The sequence below is a fragment of the Chlorocebus sabaeus genome, chromosome 25 (assembly GCF_047675955.1).
Source record: "Chlorocebus sabaeus isolate Y175 chromosome 25, mChlSab1.0.hap1, whole genome shotgun sequence".
NCBI lineage: Eukaryota > Metazoa > Chordata > Mammalia > Primates > Cercopithecidae > Chlorocebus > Chlorocebus sabaeus.
In genome coordinates this window covers 25,608,497-25,624,225 of record NC_132928.1, presented here as the reverse complement: position 1 = coordinate 25,624,225, position 15,729 = coordinate 25,608,497, and the positions used below count along the sequence as shown (strand labels likewise).

Genomic DNA, 15,729 nt, shown 5'->3' with positions numbered 1-15,729 from the left:
TAGCTGGGATTACAAGCACGCACCATCAGGCTTGGCTAATTTTAAAATGTTTTTGTAGAGCCAAGGTCTGATTATGTTGCTCAGGCTGGTGTTGAACTCCTGGGCTCAAACAAGCCTCCTGCCTCTGCCTCTCAAAATGCTGGGATTACAGGCATGAGCTAGCGCACCCGGCTGAATTTTTTTTTTTTTTTTTAAGGTGGAGTCTCACTCTGTCACCCAGGCTGGAGTGCAGTGGCGTGATCTCGGCTCACTGCAACCTCAGCCTCCCAGATTCAAGCAATTCTCCTGCCTCAGCCTCCTGAGTAGATGGGACTACAGGTGCCTGCCACTACGCCCGGCTAATTTTTGTATTTTTAGTAGAGATGGGGTTTCACCATATTGGCCAGACTGGTCTCGGAACTCCTGACCTTGTGATCCGCCCGCCTCAGCCTCCCAAAGTGCTGGGATTTACGGGCATGAGCCACTGTGCCCAGCCGCGGCTGAAATATTTTAAAGGAAATAGTTATCCCAAGCATTTGCTAGCTTTGTGTAGTTTATTTATTTATTCTTATTTATTTTTTTGAGACAGAGTCTCGCTCTGTCGCCAAGGCCGGAGTGCAGTGGCATGATCTCGGCTCACTGCAACCTCTGCCTCCCGGCGATTGGCAGACAGCGATTCTCCTGTCTCAGTCTCCCACAGTAGCTGGGATTACAGGCGTGTGCTACCATGCATGGCTAATTTTTGTATTTTTAGTAGAGACAAGGTTTCACCATGTTGCCCAGGCTGGTCTCGAACTCCCGACCTCAGATGATCTCCCACCTGCCTCGGCCTCCCAAAATGCTGGGATTACATGCATGAGCCTGGCCGCTTTGTGTAGTTTAAAAATCACTTTCAACTCAAACCCTTTCTGAGGTCGTCATTACTATTATCCCCACTAAACAGAAGCCCTCAGAAAAGCTAATTTTGATTCTGCCATTTGCCCTAATCCGTGTTCCCTTAAGGCAAGTCCTTTCAAAAGTCTAAACTTCAGTTTCCTCCTCTATAACATGTGTATGCCAATTAAATGAACTCTCTGCCAGGCCACAAGCCATGACACAATGGAAAGGTAGTTGGGCTTTGGGGTCAGGCACAACTACGAATTCCAGCTCCTCGGCACTTAGTAGCTGTGTTATCCAGGGAAGGACATGTTCTGACACTGGCTGACGCCTAACTGTGTGCACACATAGACAATTCTTTCATTGAATCTTCAACCCCCTGAGTAAAGTTAATCTTTACTTTAATCTCCGTTTTGAAAACTAAGCCAAGACACGGTGAGGCTGAGTAATTTATCCTTTGTCACCCAACTCTAAAAGAGCTGGATTTGCGCCCAGCATGTGGATTTCAGCGTCTTCATGGTAGATCGCCACCCTCAGTTGCCACCTGAACAGTAACTCGCTCCACGAAGTGGCTGAGCTGAATCCGTAACTGGAGCGAACCAGCCCTCTGGCTTTGGAATGCAGACCGCCCCTGGCCGACTGCCAGAGGCGGGAGGTCTGAAGTTTGGGCTTCTTGCCGCCCTACCCTGTCCACCACAACGCTGTTATCAAGCCTAAACTTTTAGGAAAGGCACGAAATTAATTCACTTTACACACAGAGATACACAGTGGGACGATTTTGGCTTTTTAAGCTAACTCAGAAAATGTAGATACGGGCTGGGCGCAGTGTCTCACGCCTGTAATCCCAGCACTTTGGGAGGCCGAGGCGGGCGAATCTTGAGGTCAGGAGATCGAGACCATCCTGGCCAACATGGTGAAACCCCGTCTCTACCAACAATACAAAAAATTAGTAGGACGTGGTGGCGGGCGCCTGTAGTCCCAGCTACTCGGGAGGCTGAGGCAGGAGAATCGCTTGAACCCGGGAGGCGGAGGTTGCAGTGAGCTGAGATCGCGCCACTGCACTCTAGCCTGGGCGAGAGAGCGAGACTTCGCCTCAAAAAAAAAAAAAAAAAAAGAAGACACGGCAACCGAAGGTACCTCCTCCCGCCTGCCTCCAGGTGGCGCTATAGGACCGGTCCACCTTCCACAGCGCAGACGCCTCAGTTTGGCCTCCCTCGGAGGCCATGCAGCGGAGAAACGTGACTTCGTGGCTAGAGGGGCATTTCCTAGGAGCCGCCCATGTCGCCGCGTGACCTTCACATACTTCCGCTTCCGGTTCTTTATTCCGGAAATTGCTCTCAGAGGCAGCGTGAGGTTGTGCTCTTTGTGAAATTTCACCATGGCGTACCGTGGCCAGGGCCAGAAAGTGCAGAAGGTTATGGTGCAGCCCATCGTATCCTACGCAGGATGTCAGGACTAGGAGGTTCGGGCCAGAATACGGGGTGCGAAGGCGCAGACTGAGAGCAGGCCTGGGGTAGCGGAGTACGAATCCACATCCCATGAGCCCCCGGGGCGACCAAGACTGGAAGAAAGCGCGGGTAGTTGAAGAACCGTGATGGTGGGGAGGTGGTCTTGGGTGGACCCCTGCCGTGGGGAATACAGGAATGGAGGCGGCGAAAGGAGGGAAGAGAACTTTAGGTGCGGAGTGAAAACGGGAGTTACAGGTTTCGGGAAACTCCAGGGGAATGAAAGTAGAAGGGATGTTCTTTAATCTTTAGAAGACCCCTAATGCCCAGCTGAGCACTTTTTGTTTGCGTAAGCACCAGACCTCCCGTTCAGTATACCAAGGTGAGACGGGAACAGGGTTGTCCAGTTGTTTCAGGAAGCAGAGTCTATGCTACTTTTGTATTTTTTCCTTAGCCACTGTGGTGCAGAACCTCATCTTCAGATACTTACAAAATGTACGTAAGTTGCTTGTTTCGTAACTATTTTTTAAATAAGAGATGAACTGATTTAGTTTTTTTGTGTTAACCTGAGCGATCGCTGTGTTCTAGAATTTAAAAATAGATGTAACTGGAGATTGAAGGGTAACCGAGGGGAAGGAGTACTGAGAAAGCACTAATGTGGTGAAGTGGTGTGTATCCATGCCACTTCCCAACATGCAAAGAATTGTATTATTACTTTGCAAGATCAAAAATACTTTTTAATTCCAAAAAGTATTTTCAGCAGACTTGAGCATGGTATTTGGGCATCAGTAGTTTTGTTAGTAGTGATTATGCCTAGAACGTTGGAACCTCTCCCCTTTAAGATGAAACACATTGGAAGAAAAACCCAACCAACCTAAACCATGTCAAGAGGTGGTGTGTTTAATATCTGTTGGAAAACTTAAAGACGGAAAAAGAAAGAAGGGGTAGCTTCAGAGGAATTTGGTGGCATCTGCTTTCCTTTGGGGGAAACTTTAGCAACTTAAATTATATAGTGTGACAACACAACTGAAAAACATTAATTTCAGGTGATAATAATTTTTAACCACCTGAATTGAGGGCTCCTGTCCTGGTTGTTAGGTGTGTGACATGAGAAAGCTTTGTTTTGGAACTGGATTTTGCTGCAAGATATAAGCCCTTGGTCATTAGAAATTGCTGCTTTGTGCTATGCTGTCAAAAACTTTCACTCTTAAATAGATTGAAACCAGAAACAGTAAGAAATGTTGAGTCCCAAGATCACAGGAAAATTATTAGGTTATATAGTTCCAATATAGAACTTATTAAATGAAAACTCTCTTTGAGATTATTATTACTGGTGAATAATTCTTAGATATGGGCTAATTAGTTAAAACTCTTGACTTACATTCATTGCAGTTTTTTTTAGGAGCCATATTTCTCTTGTTTGACCAAAATGGTTAGGTTTTGTGTACTTCAATTTTGGAAGGGGGGCGGGGGAGGGGGCAAGATCTTGCTTAATGTTTTTTTTTTTTTTTTTGAGACGGAGTCTCGCTCTGTCGCCCAGGCTGGAGTGCAGTGGCCGGATCTCAGCTCACTGCAAGCTCCGCCTCCCGGGTTTACGCCATTCTTCTGCCTCAGCCTCCCGAGTAGCTGGGACTACAGGCGCCCGCCACCTCGCCCGGCTAGTTTTTTGTATTTTTTTAGTAGAGACGGGGTTTCACCGTGTTAGCCAGGATGGTCTCGATCTCCTGACCTCGTGATCCGCCCGTCTCGGCCTCCCAAAGTGCTGGGATTACAGGCTTGAGCCACTGCGCCCGGCCCGATCTTGCTTAATGTTGCACAGGCTAATCTTGAACACCTGGCCACAAAGCGAATTATTCTGCTTTGGCATCCCAAAGTACTGGAATTACAGGTGTGAATCGAGGCAGCTGGCCTGTTTTTCTTTTTCTTTTTTTTCTTTTCTTTTCTTTTCTTTTTTTTTTTTTTTTTAAAGACGGAGTCTCACTCTGTCGCCCAGGCTGGAGTGTAGTGGCTGGATCTCGGCTCACTGCAGTCTCCGCCTCCTGGGTTCAAGCGATTCCCCTGGTTCAGCCTCCTGATAACTGGTACTTACTACAGGTGTGTGCTACCACGCCCAGCTAATTTTTTTGTATTTTTAGTAGAGATGGGGCTTCACCATGTTGGCCAGGATACTCTCTATCTCTTGACTGTGATCCACCTGCCTGGGCCTCCCCAAGTGCTGGGATTACAGGCATGAGTCGCTGCGCTCGGCCCCATTTTTCTTTTTTTTAACGTTTCCACTTTTATGATTATTTCAGAGATCGCGGATTCAGGTGTGGCTCTACGAGCAAGTGAATATGCGGATAGAAGGCTGTATCATTGTGAGTATCCAGGCAATTTTATCTCATAGCAGTTTGGTCATAGAAAAAGATTTCTCAGAAAGTGACTAGCCAGAACAGTGTATAAAAAGTGAAAGATACAACCTAAGCAAAGTTTTTTTTAGCCTTTTTTCATTGTTGATAGGTAAGGATTGGGTAATTTTTAATAGACAGGGAAAATTAACTTTTAATTCATTTTCTTTCCTCTGTCTGTGTTGAGAAGAAAATTTGTATTTTAATTTTGAGAAAGGGCCTTGTTCTGTTGCTTAGGCTGGAGTGCAGTGGCACAGTCGTGGCTTGTTGTGGCCTCAACCTCCTGGGCTCAAGCAGTCCTCCTGCCTCAGCCTTCCAAGTAGCTAGGACCAAAAGTGTGCACAATCACAGCCTGCTAAATTTTTAGTTTTTATAGAGACGAGGTCTCACATTGTTGTCCAGGCCAATCTCCTGGGCTCAGGTGATTCTCCCACCTCAGCCTCTCAAAGTCTTGGGATTACAGGCATGAGCCACGATGCCTGGCTGAAAATTAACTTTTAAAAATTATTTGAAAAAAAAATATTTGAGCAACGATGTTAGTATGGAGAGAGGGGACAAAAGAAAGGAAATTAGGAAGGGTGGGGACTAATGGAATTGTTTGTTGTGGGTTAGGTGATACCTGAATAGAGCTCAGTGGGGTTAAATAGGGATAGCAGGCTACCCTAAGTAATTTTTTTTTTTAAGCTGGGGTCTTGCTTTGTCACCCAGGTGCTGTCAGAGCTCACTACAATCTTGAACTCCTTGACTCAAGTGATTCTTCCACCTCAGCCTCTAGTAGCTGGGACTATAGGCATGCACCACCATGTCCAGCTAATTTTTAAATATTTTGCTGGGCACGGTGGCTCACGTCTGTAATCCTAGCACTTTGGGAGGCCGAGCATGATGAATCACTTTAGCTCCGGAGTTCGAGACCAGCCTGGGCAACATGATGAAACCCTGTTTCTACCAGAAATACAGAAAGTAGCCAGCACGGTGGTGCGCCCTGTAGTCCCAGTTACTTGGTGGGGCTGAGGCAGCAGAATTGCTTGAACCCAGGAGGTCGAGCTGCAGTGAGCCGAGGTCACACCACTGCATTCTAGCCTGGGAGACAAAGTGAGATCCTTTCTCAAAAAAAAAAAAAAACAAAGACTTTGGGTGGAAGGTGGAGTGCGGGGCTTGAGATGAGTGAATCTTTGAAGTTAGTTGGATTTTGTATCTGCATGGGTATACTCATTTAAAATGGGTTGGATGTGATTTTCTTTGACGATGATAGTTTGTTTATTTTTCTAGGGTTTTGATGAATATATGAACCTTGTATTAGATGATGCAGAAGAGATTCATTCTAAAACAAAGTCAAGAAAACAACTGGGTAAGGATATAAGTGGTCTTACAGAATTCTAGAAATGTTTTGTTCACTTGCAGAATTCAGTAACCTGCAACTCAGTTCATGTTTGAATTTACTTTGCATTTGAGAAGTTATTATTCAGAGTAGTAGTACACTTTTGAAATTATTCTCTACCACTCACTTCTCACCACACTCCATTTTGGCTTCTCTGCCCAGAGAGCTCTCACCAAGGGAACCAAAGACTAGTGGTGTTAAATCTAATGATCAGTACTAATCCTCATTTTAATTAAACTCTCAACAGCATTTGGCGCCGTTGGCCACTCCCTCCTTAAAGCGCTTTGTTCCCTTGTCTGAGTGGGGGGGAAAACCCAAGTAGATTTTTCTATTTCCTCAGTTGACAATAATTAACACAGAAGACTTCTGTGACCAGATGTGTGGGCGTATTTCCCCACACACCAAGCAAGCAGTCAGTTCGGCAGTGGACGTCAGCTCGGAGTCGTCAAGTTCGGTTCAGTTCTAACACTATCTACCTGGAGATAGTGTCAGTTCCCAGAGGTTGGGGGCTCAATCCCCAAGATTGCCTTCCCTGCCCCTCGATGCTCCATCAGATGCCAATTGTCAGCTCCAGATTGTTTTACCTGTCCTTCTTACTGACCGGCTGTAAACTGGGTCCCATGACCCCTCCTTTGGTTTACTTAATTTGCTAGAGCAGCTCACAGAACTCAGGGAAACACTTATATTTACTGGTTTATTATAAAGGATATTACAAAGAATACAGATGAAGAGATGCACAGGGCAAGACATATAGGAAGGGATGCGAAGCTTTTGTGCCCTCTACAAGCTCACTGCTCTCTGGGAACCTCCATGTGTTGAGCTGTCAGAAACTCATTATTTTCAGTTTTTATGTAAGCTTCATTATGTAGGCCTGACTGAATAAATTGGCTATTGGTGATCAGCTTAACCTTCAGCTCCTCTTCTCCTCCCTGGGTTGGAGGGTGGGGCTGAAAGTCTGACCTCACTAATGCCTTGGTCCTTTCAGTGAGCAGCTCCAATGCTGAAACTTTGCAGGGGCTGCTGGCGGTCAGTCAATCATTAGCATACAAAAAGGCAACACCTTAGAGATTCTGAGGATTTTAGGAGCACACCTTGGCTCTACGATATTATACTTGGGTTTTAATTTTTCATTTCTGGCTATTTTTCAGACTTGTATGTTCATTCTTTGGGACCCAGTCACTAAATGAGTTGCTCCAGGCTTGGTTCTGGGCCCTCCTGTCATTCAGTATTGTCTGCCTAGGCACTGGAGTACAACTTCAATTACCCTCTATGTATATTGACTCCCAAATTTGGGACTCCCAAGTCTGGGCCTATTCACCATTTCTACTTGAATGTTTCAAAGGCTTCTTAAAGTCAGCATATCAGAAAGCAAACTCAATTCCAACTCACACTGTTTAGAGCTATTGTATTATTATTTCCCGCCTTATTGAATGGCACCAGTTTCCAATTCAGCTTACTAATTGATTTCTCTGCAGCTGCCTCCAGTTTGCTTTCCAGGCCTCAGTCATCTTTTAAAAACACCAATCTGAACATGTCATCCCTTTGCTTGAAATTCTTCAGTGACTTCCTGTTGCTCTTAGGATAAAAAAAGTCTAATGATTCTGCAAATCTAATGATCTTCATGATCTAGTCTTATCTCCCTCTGCTCATCTCATATCACTGTGCCTTACTTTCTGAGCTTTAGCAACACTTGTCTTATTTCAGTTCTTTGAGTCTGTGCATTTGCCCGACCATTAATCTTTGTATATGATATTCCTTGTGTCTTTAGGGCTCAGATCAAATATCAGTTCTCTTAAGACAGTGGTCCCCAACCATTTTGGCACCAGAGACCAGTTTTGTGGAAGACAGTTTTTCTATGGACCGGAGTGTGGGGGATGGTTTTCGGATGATTCAAGCACATTACATTTATGGTGCACTTTATTTCTATTATTATTACATTGTAATATTTAATGAAATAATGATACAACTCACCATCATGTAGAATCAGTGTGAGCCCTGAGCTTATTTTCCCACAACTAGACAGTCCCATCTGGGGGTGATGGGAGACAGTGACAGATCATCAGGCATTAGGTTCTCATAAGGAGTGCGCAACCTAGATCCCTCTATGCCCTGTTCACAATAGGTTTCATGCTCCTATGAGAATCTAAGGCCTCCGCTGATCTGACAGGAGGCAGAGCCCAGGCAGGAATACTAGTGATGTGGAGTGGCTGTAAATACAGATGAAGCTCCGCCACCTTGCCCACTGCTCACTTGCTGTGTGACCTGGTTTCTAATGGGGACCAGGACTGGTACTGGTCTGTGGCCCAGGGGTTAGGAAGCCCTGTTCTAAAAAGTTCAGAGTTTAATTTGATTTTGCTGGGGATGGGGGAGGTGGGGTTATGTGCTCCCTGAGTTTGTAGTAAAACATTTATTATTGAAATTATTTTATTAATGTCTCTCCTGTTATGAGATGCTTCACCATAAGTGCATGAATCATGCCTTTTTTGATCCCTAGTGTGCTCAGTACCTAACTCAATGCCTGGCGCATAATAGAAACTAAAAAATACTTGAATAATGAATGGTATTTCTTTCTTTTGTTTTTGGAGACAGAGTCTCACTCTGTTGCCCAGGCTGGAATGTAATGACGCGATCTTGGCTCACTGCAACCTCCGCCTCCCGGGTTTAAGCAATTCTGCTGCCTCAGACTCCCGAGTAGCTGGGACTACAGGCGTGCACCACCGCGCCTGGCTGATTTTTTGTGTTTTAGTAGAGATGGGGTTTCACTGTGTTGCCCATGCTGGTCTCTAACTTCTGAGCTCAGGCAGTCCACCTGCCTTGGCCTCCCAAATGCTGGGATTACATGTGTGAGCCACTAAGCCTGGCAATGAACGGTATTTCTTAACCCAGTTAATGAATGGTCTTAGGATTCACGTTTTCAAGACACACTGAATCATTTCTATTAACATCCCATTCACTTGAAGTTTATTTAGGCATTTTGTCTTCATTTGTTAAATGCTCACTAATACTTTTATCAGTGGTGGGTTCCAGGTGTCTCTTAGACCCTCAGGATTCTCATGAACCTATACTAGATATGTGGAAAGTAGATTCTGAGAAGCAGTATGATGTTTCGCTAGCTTCTTCCTGCTTACACTATTTTTATGAAAACCTGGGTTTTTTAGATTTATTTTTATTTTTATTTTGGAGACGGAGTCTTGCTTTGTCTCCCAGGCTTGAGTGCCATGGCACAATCTCGGCTCACTGCAACCTCCACCTTATGGGTTCAAGTGATTCTCCTGCCTCAGCCTCCTAAGTAACTGGGACTACAGGTGCATGCCGCCACACTTGGCTGATTTTTTATATTTTAGTAGAAGACGGGGTTTCACCGTGTTGTCCAGGCTGGTCTCAAACTCCTAAGCTCAGGCATTCCGCCCACCTTGGCCTTCCAAAGTGCTGGGATTATAGGCATGAGCCATCATACCCAGCTGGATTTTTCAGATTTTAAGATGTCTTGCCAGGAAGGGCAGGCTTAGCCTCACCGAGGTCATATTATTTATAAATTATTTACCAACTGTTGAATTCTCATGGTAGTATTCATCCTGTAGAATAGAATATTATTAATACCTGCAGAAGCCTGGGAAAGTAGAACAGTTTAATTGCTGTTGGAGTTGATCAACATGTCTCAAACTGTTCTGCCAGTGAACACCAGTGTTCCTGAAGATGTTTATAGATTTCTTAGAAAAGTATCGTCTTAAATAATCTTAGGAAAGTTTGGGTAAAACTTAAACAGGTTTGTTTATTGTAGGGTGGAGTTTTGGTTTTTTTTTTTTTTGGAGACAGAGTTTCGCTCTTGTTGCCCAGGCTGGCGTGCAATGGTGCGATCTCGGCTCACTGCAACCACCGCCTCCCGGGTTCAAGCGATTCTCCTGCCTCAGCCTCACAAGTAGCTGGGATTACAGGCACACGCCACCACGCCCAACTAATTTTGTATTTTTAGTAGAGATAGGGTGGAGTCTTTAATATACTAACAGCTTTAAGAATGGAGTTATAGCCGGGCGCGGTGGCTCAAGCCTGTAATCCCAGCACTTTGGGAGGCCGAGACGGGCGGATCACGAGGTCAGGAGATCGAGACCATCCTGGCTAACACGGTGAAACCCCGTCTCTACTAAAAAATACAAAAAACTAGCCGGGCGTGGTGGCGGCGCCTGTAGTCCCAGCTACTCGGGAGGCTGAGGCAGGAGAATGGCCTAAACCCCAGAGGCGGAGCTTGCAGTGAGCTGAGATCCGGCCACTGCACTCCAGCCTGGGCGACAGAGCCAGACTCCGTCTCAAAAAAAAAAAAAAAAAAAAAAAAAAGAATGGAGTTATAATATGCTATATTTCCCAAACTTGACATATGACTCATTTCCAAACTTTTACAAACTCAGCATTGGGAAATGTTGTATGAGGCCTATTGAGTTGACTTAGTTCATAGAAATGATGCTTGTCATGAAATATCATCTACCTTTGTTAGTTTGTAGAAAAGGTAAATGTATTCTAATGGAGCCAGAAAGCATTTCACTATATGGACACTTGAAAATGTTTACATGTTTTTATAAGAAAGCATTTTCAAAATATTGTTCAAAAACTGGATACAAAATTCTGAGAGTAAAACATCTGAGTGTGTGGCTATTAATAGCCTTTTGTTGTTTTTGTGTTGTAGGTCGGATCATGCTGAAAGGAGATAATATTACTCTGCTACAAAGTGTCTCCAACTAGAAATGATCAATGAAGTGAGAAATTGTTGAGAAGAATACAGTTTGTTTTTAGATGTCCTTTGTCTAATATGAACATTTATTCATATTGTTTTGATTACCCTTGTGTTATACAAGATGGCAATAAATGCTGTGGGATTGTTTGTATTAAAAAATTTACATTGCTTCTTCCTATTCATCAGTAGAGACTTTTTACACACTAACACCGTTCGTTGTTGGTATTTACTTTAGTTTTCTGAAGGGTGGCAGTTGCCTTGAGCACTTGGTATTCGCAGAGCTTGGACCTGTAGATTTTGAGGCAGATTAGGAATTCTGCCTGACAGGTAAGCTTCCAGTATTGGGAGGTGGAGAAGGGGAGGATTCACAAAAATAAATTGGGGTTATTGCACTAATAAATGTCTTCATCACTTCTGGTTCTGGATGTTGGAATACCAGAGTTTCTAACCTAAATAGGTTGGGTACGTTATTTAATTGGGTCAGTATTGCTCAACACTCTGAGTCACTGTGAGGTCTTTGTGAATTTTATCACTAAGATCAGAATGTGAGAAGTATTTGGGTATAGGCAAAGAATGAAGTGCCTTTCAAGTACTTTAAAAATGAGTTAAGAGTTTACAGGAAAGAGACTGAGATTGGTAATCTGAAAAGGACCACAAGCACAGCTGGTAGGTAAATTGTTAGGCAGAATAATGGTATATTAGAGAAACACACCTGTCTCTTATTCTTATCTCTTAAGAATTTTGGTTCTTCCCCCAGTGATTTCTGGTTGAATTCTTATGTGGGCAGGTTTCCCCTCCCCCAATATTGCACATGGTTCTAGTTAGAATTCTGTTAGATAGATAGTGAGCATATGCTGTTAGCTAGACACAGTGTTGAATCAATACAGTGAAACAGACTGGTAAACAGGTAGTTTTAATGCCTCATCCTAAGTACTATTTAAATTGGATCTTGAAAGGTGAATAAGGCCTGCCTTAAGTTCTGCTAAAGGCAATGCTGTTATTAAGGATGGGTGAGGAAGGACCAAGAAGTCTGGCTCCTACTTTTCTACATGCCTGTGAAGGAGACTGTAGTTTCAGTTCATGAAACTGAATAAAAGAAATCCTTTCTGAGATAGAGGAGATTTGTAGGTGAATGCAGAAGTGTATCCAGCTTTGAACCGTGCATTCCATCTATATTCCTCCTGTCTGAACTCATGCTCTTTTGATTATATTTTGAAATAAAGGGCTGCATTAGTTCTTTTAACATTTGAGTTTGAAATTAAACTGATCACAACATGCAAAGAAAACATTGGGCAGCAGAGGGAGTTACAGCCCTGAGACTGCTTCAGCCCTGCTGGTGAAAAGATTGAGTTGAAGCTTTTTCAGAGCAGAGCAAAGACCTCCCTGCAGCTTTCTTGGCACCAGAATAGCTGGGAAGAAGGATAAAAGCCCGGAGGAGTATAATCTCTAAGAAAACCTGCTGGCTGCCTTTTCCATTTCCCTGTGTGGCCTTTCTGACCTGGCTGCCCTGTGGAAGCAGAGCTGTGCCTGCTGTGGCTTATTCTGAATGGATCAAGACATGGAAGGTTCTATTTTTGACAGAGCAAATGATGATAGTGAGAATTAAGGTACAGCGAACTCTTACAATTGAGGTCTGTATTTAGAAATCCCTGCTTGCTTTCCTGCTATACTGGAGCCTGTGGTGTTTGCTTTTTAAGTTGTACTTTTCCACCATCTCTAGATCGTTTCTTCCAACCAGAATTTACGGGAGGCGTTGCTGTCTGCCTCATTAAGGTTACTAAAACATCCTGCTGGGAAGCTGCTCTTGTTGGCAGCCCTGGGTTATGTCACCTTTTCTAGAACGGCTGTTGGTTGCTGAGGGAGTCGTGATAGACACCCCTAACCCTCATAGCATTCTTGAAGTGGGGGTGGGAGGAATAGAGAATCAGGCTCTGAAAGAAAAGTGCTGATGTGGGCCTGGTGTTCAATTAGTAGCAGGTAGGGAGAAGGAAAAGTTTGAAAATAATAGGATATTGTGCTTTGGGGTACCAACTCTTGTCATATCACACTTGTCAACAGTTTCAGGATTAGAGAGTGTACCTCTAATTTGGATTATGGGCCGGAAAGTGTCATGGTGGGGTAAGTAAGCCTAGTAGCATCTCAGGTTAACTGGGTAACACAGGCATTTTCCTTAACTATCTACTGATGCATGCTTTTGTGAGGAAATGCTTGTTTGAACTTTATTGTTGAGACAAAGTCTTGCTCTGTTGCCCAGTCTGGAGTACAGTGCCACAATCATAGTTGACTGTGACCTTGACCTCCTGGGCTCAAGCGATTCTCCCACTTCAGCCCCCTGAGTAGCTGGGACCACAGACACACACCACTAAGCCTGGCAATTTTTTTTTTAAATGGCAGAGGTAGCTGAGGCTTTATTTTGGAAAAAAAACAAAAACAAATTGTTTTATAGCTGGAGTCATGGGCCAGGGGGGTACCCCAGGCAATAAACTCCATGAATGGATTGAGGGCTAGGACTGAGCCTCACTTAGGCGAGGCTATGTTCACTCCTGTTCCCTATGCTCCCTTGCACAGTGGCCTCTTCCACTGGCTCTGGGGCATCCACAGGAAGGGATGGGCTGGGAGGGGCTGCCATGGCCATTTACTTGGACAGGACATCAGAGGACTCGGACACCAGCTTCCCATCTTGCATCTCTATTTTCTTCACAACCACAGCACTGGAGGAACCCTGGAGAAGCTGGTGCGGCTAGAGGAGCTAGAGGCCCTGCCAGAGTCAAAGCTGGAACCTAGCCATAGCTGAGGCCAGGGCTTGTGAGGCCCCATAGGCCAAGCTCAGTGTACCTGAGTAGCCACTGGTGGTCTTTATATATATACTTATGTTCTACATCCCAGACTCCAGCCTGCTCTTGTTGCCCTCCAGCAGCTTCATGTAGGTGGCAGCGTCTGTGTCCGGGGCCAGCTTGACGTTCCTCAGCTCCTGGTACGCCAGCTTGGGGGTGTTGTCTTTAAAAAAAAAAAAAAATTTAGTTTTAAATATTTATTTTTTTGAGACTGGGTTATAAGACTGGTTAATTTTTGTATTTTTGGTAGAGAGGGGACTTCGCTATGTTGCCCAGGCTGGTCTCAAACTCCTGGCCTCAAACAATCTATCTGCCTTGGCCTCCCAAAGTACTGGGATTAACAGATGTGAGCCATTGCACCCAGCTGCATTGCTGTCCTTAATGGAGGCTCCCCACGATGCTTGGCGTTCATGATGGCAGCCTCCAGGGAAGTCTTCTGGCCTTTGAGGCTTTCAGTCTCAGCCTGGAGCCAGCTGATATTCTGGTTCATCTCAGAGATTTTCGTCTTTGTGCAACACATCATCCTCATGCTTCCCAGCCAGTGTCTGCAGTTCCTCCTACTTGATCTGGGCCTATATGTTTTCAGCCTCCACCCAGCTGTGGTTGGCAATCTTGTACTGGTGCTTGACCTCAGTGATGATGCTGTCTGTGTCCATGGAGTGGCTGTTGTCCATAGACAGAACCACAGATGTGTCCAAGATCTGGAACTGCAGCTCCTGGAACTCCTCTTCAGCTGCATGATGAAGTTGATCTCATCAGTCAGCCCTTCCATGCAAGACTCCAGCTCTACATTGTTCATGTAAGCTTTATCCATAAACTTCTTGAAGACAAATTTATTGTCCATCTCTGTACACTTACTGATCTCATCCTCATGCTTATTCTTGAAGTCCTCCAGCAGCCCCTCCATGTTGCCGAGCTCTGCCTCCAGCTTCAGCTGCTCCTGGCCCAGAATGTACAGCTGCTGCTGAAGGTTGTTGATACAGCTCTCGAGCATGTTGTCCGTGTTGCTCCGTGCTGTCTTCTGCTGCTGCTGGAGACTACACTTGCTCTCCAGCATCTTGTTCTGCTGCTCCAGGAGCTGTATCGTGTCAGTGATGGAGGCAGACTTACTGATAAGGGTCTTGATCTGCTCTTTCTCCTGGGTACACATGGCCTGGATGTTGGGTTACACCTCCAGCTTGAGGGGGCTCAGCAGGCTCTGGTTCACCATGATGGCTGTGATGTTCCCCATTACCACTGGCCCCTCTATAGCCTCCACTCAGACCTGGGCCGGCACCCAGACCACCCCAGAAGCACTGCTGCTACCCACTTGGGAGAGCCTTGAGGAGCTAATGCGGGCACTGGGCCTACTCATGTAGAAGCAGCTGCTGAAGACCCAGGGACCAGAAACGGATACCTTGTAGGACTTCTGGGTCACCCTGGTGAACATGGTAGGGGCAAGAGTGGAGGCAGATGGTCCAAACCAGGCAGAGATTTGAGAGGGAATAGAGAAGCTACATCTAGTCTAATTTTTAATTTTTTTTTTGCCCAGGCTAGTCTCCAACTCCTGAGGTCAAGCAATCCTGCTTCGGCCTCCCAAAGTTCTGGGATTACAGGTGTGAGCCACTGCACTCGGCAAAACTTTATTTTATTTTTATTTTTATTTTATTTTATTTTTTATTTTTTTTTTTTTTTTTGAGACGGAGTCTCGCTCTGTCACCCAGGCTGGAGTGCAGTGGCTGGATCTCGGCTCACTGCAAGCTCCGCCTCCCGGGTTTACGCCATTCTCCTGCCTCAGCCTCCTGAGTAGCTGGGACTACAGGCGCCCGCCACGTCGCCTGGCTCGGTTTTTGTATTTTTTTTTTACTAGAGACGGGGTTTCACCATGTTAGCCAGGATGGTCTCGATCTCCTGACCTCGTGATCCGCCCGTCTCAGCCTCCCAAAGTGCTGGGATTACAGGCTTGAGCCACCGCGCCCGGCCTAAAACTTTATTTTTAAGGTAGCTTGAGGACTTAAGTCTGTCAGTACCTGGAGATTAACTTAAAAGTTATATCCAATGGAATTATTAAAAATTTAAAAATGTTAGTACATTTTTATGATCAAAATCCAAACAGTATAGAAAT

General features: G+C 45.1%; 1 protein-coding gene and 1 pseudogene across 11 annotated transcripts; one reads left to right on the top strand and one right to left on the bottom strand.

Moving 5' to 3' along the window:
- The first annotated feature begins 2,087 nt into the window (after positions 1 to 2,087).
- Positions 2,088 to 10,969, top strand: SNRPE (small nuclear ribonucleoprotein polypeptide E). Of its 11 annotated transcripts, none has more exons than XM_007988851.3 (5): positions 2,088 to 2,287; positions 2,769 to 2,795; positions 4,595 to 4,657; positions 5,957 to 6,035; positions 10,744 to 10,969. In XM_007988851.3, exons 1-5 carry the CDS (start codon positions 2,234 to 2,236, stop codon positions 10,797 to 10,799), a joined length of 279 nt encoding a protein of 92 aa, XP_007987042.1. In that variant the 5' UTR covers positions 2,088 to 2,233; the 3' UTR covers positions 10,800 to 10,969. The 11 variants fall into 11 exon arrangements, 8 of the variants coding, with proteins under 8 accessions (XP_007987042.1, XP_072867710.1, XP_072867713.1 ...); XM_073011609.1 differs by having other exon boundaries at positions 2,119 to 2,287; positions 2,764 to 2,795; XM_073011612.1 differs by having other exon boundaries at positions 2,150 to 2,287; positions 2,769 to 2,799; positions 5,988 to 6,035.
- Positions 10,970 to 13,029: 2,060 nt separating this feature from the next.
- Positions 13,030 to 15,054, bottom strand: LOC140710254 (keratin, type II cytoskeletal 8 pseudogene; annotated as a pseudogene).
- Between the last annotated feature and the right edge of the window lie 675 nt (positions 15,055 to 15,729).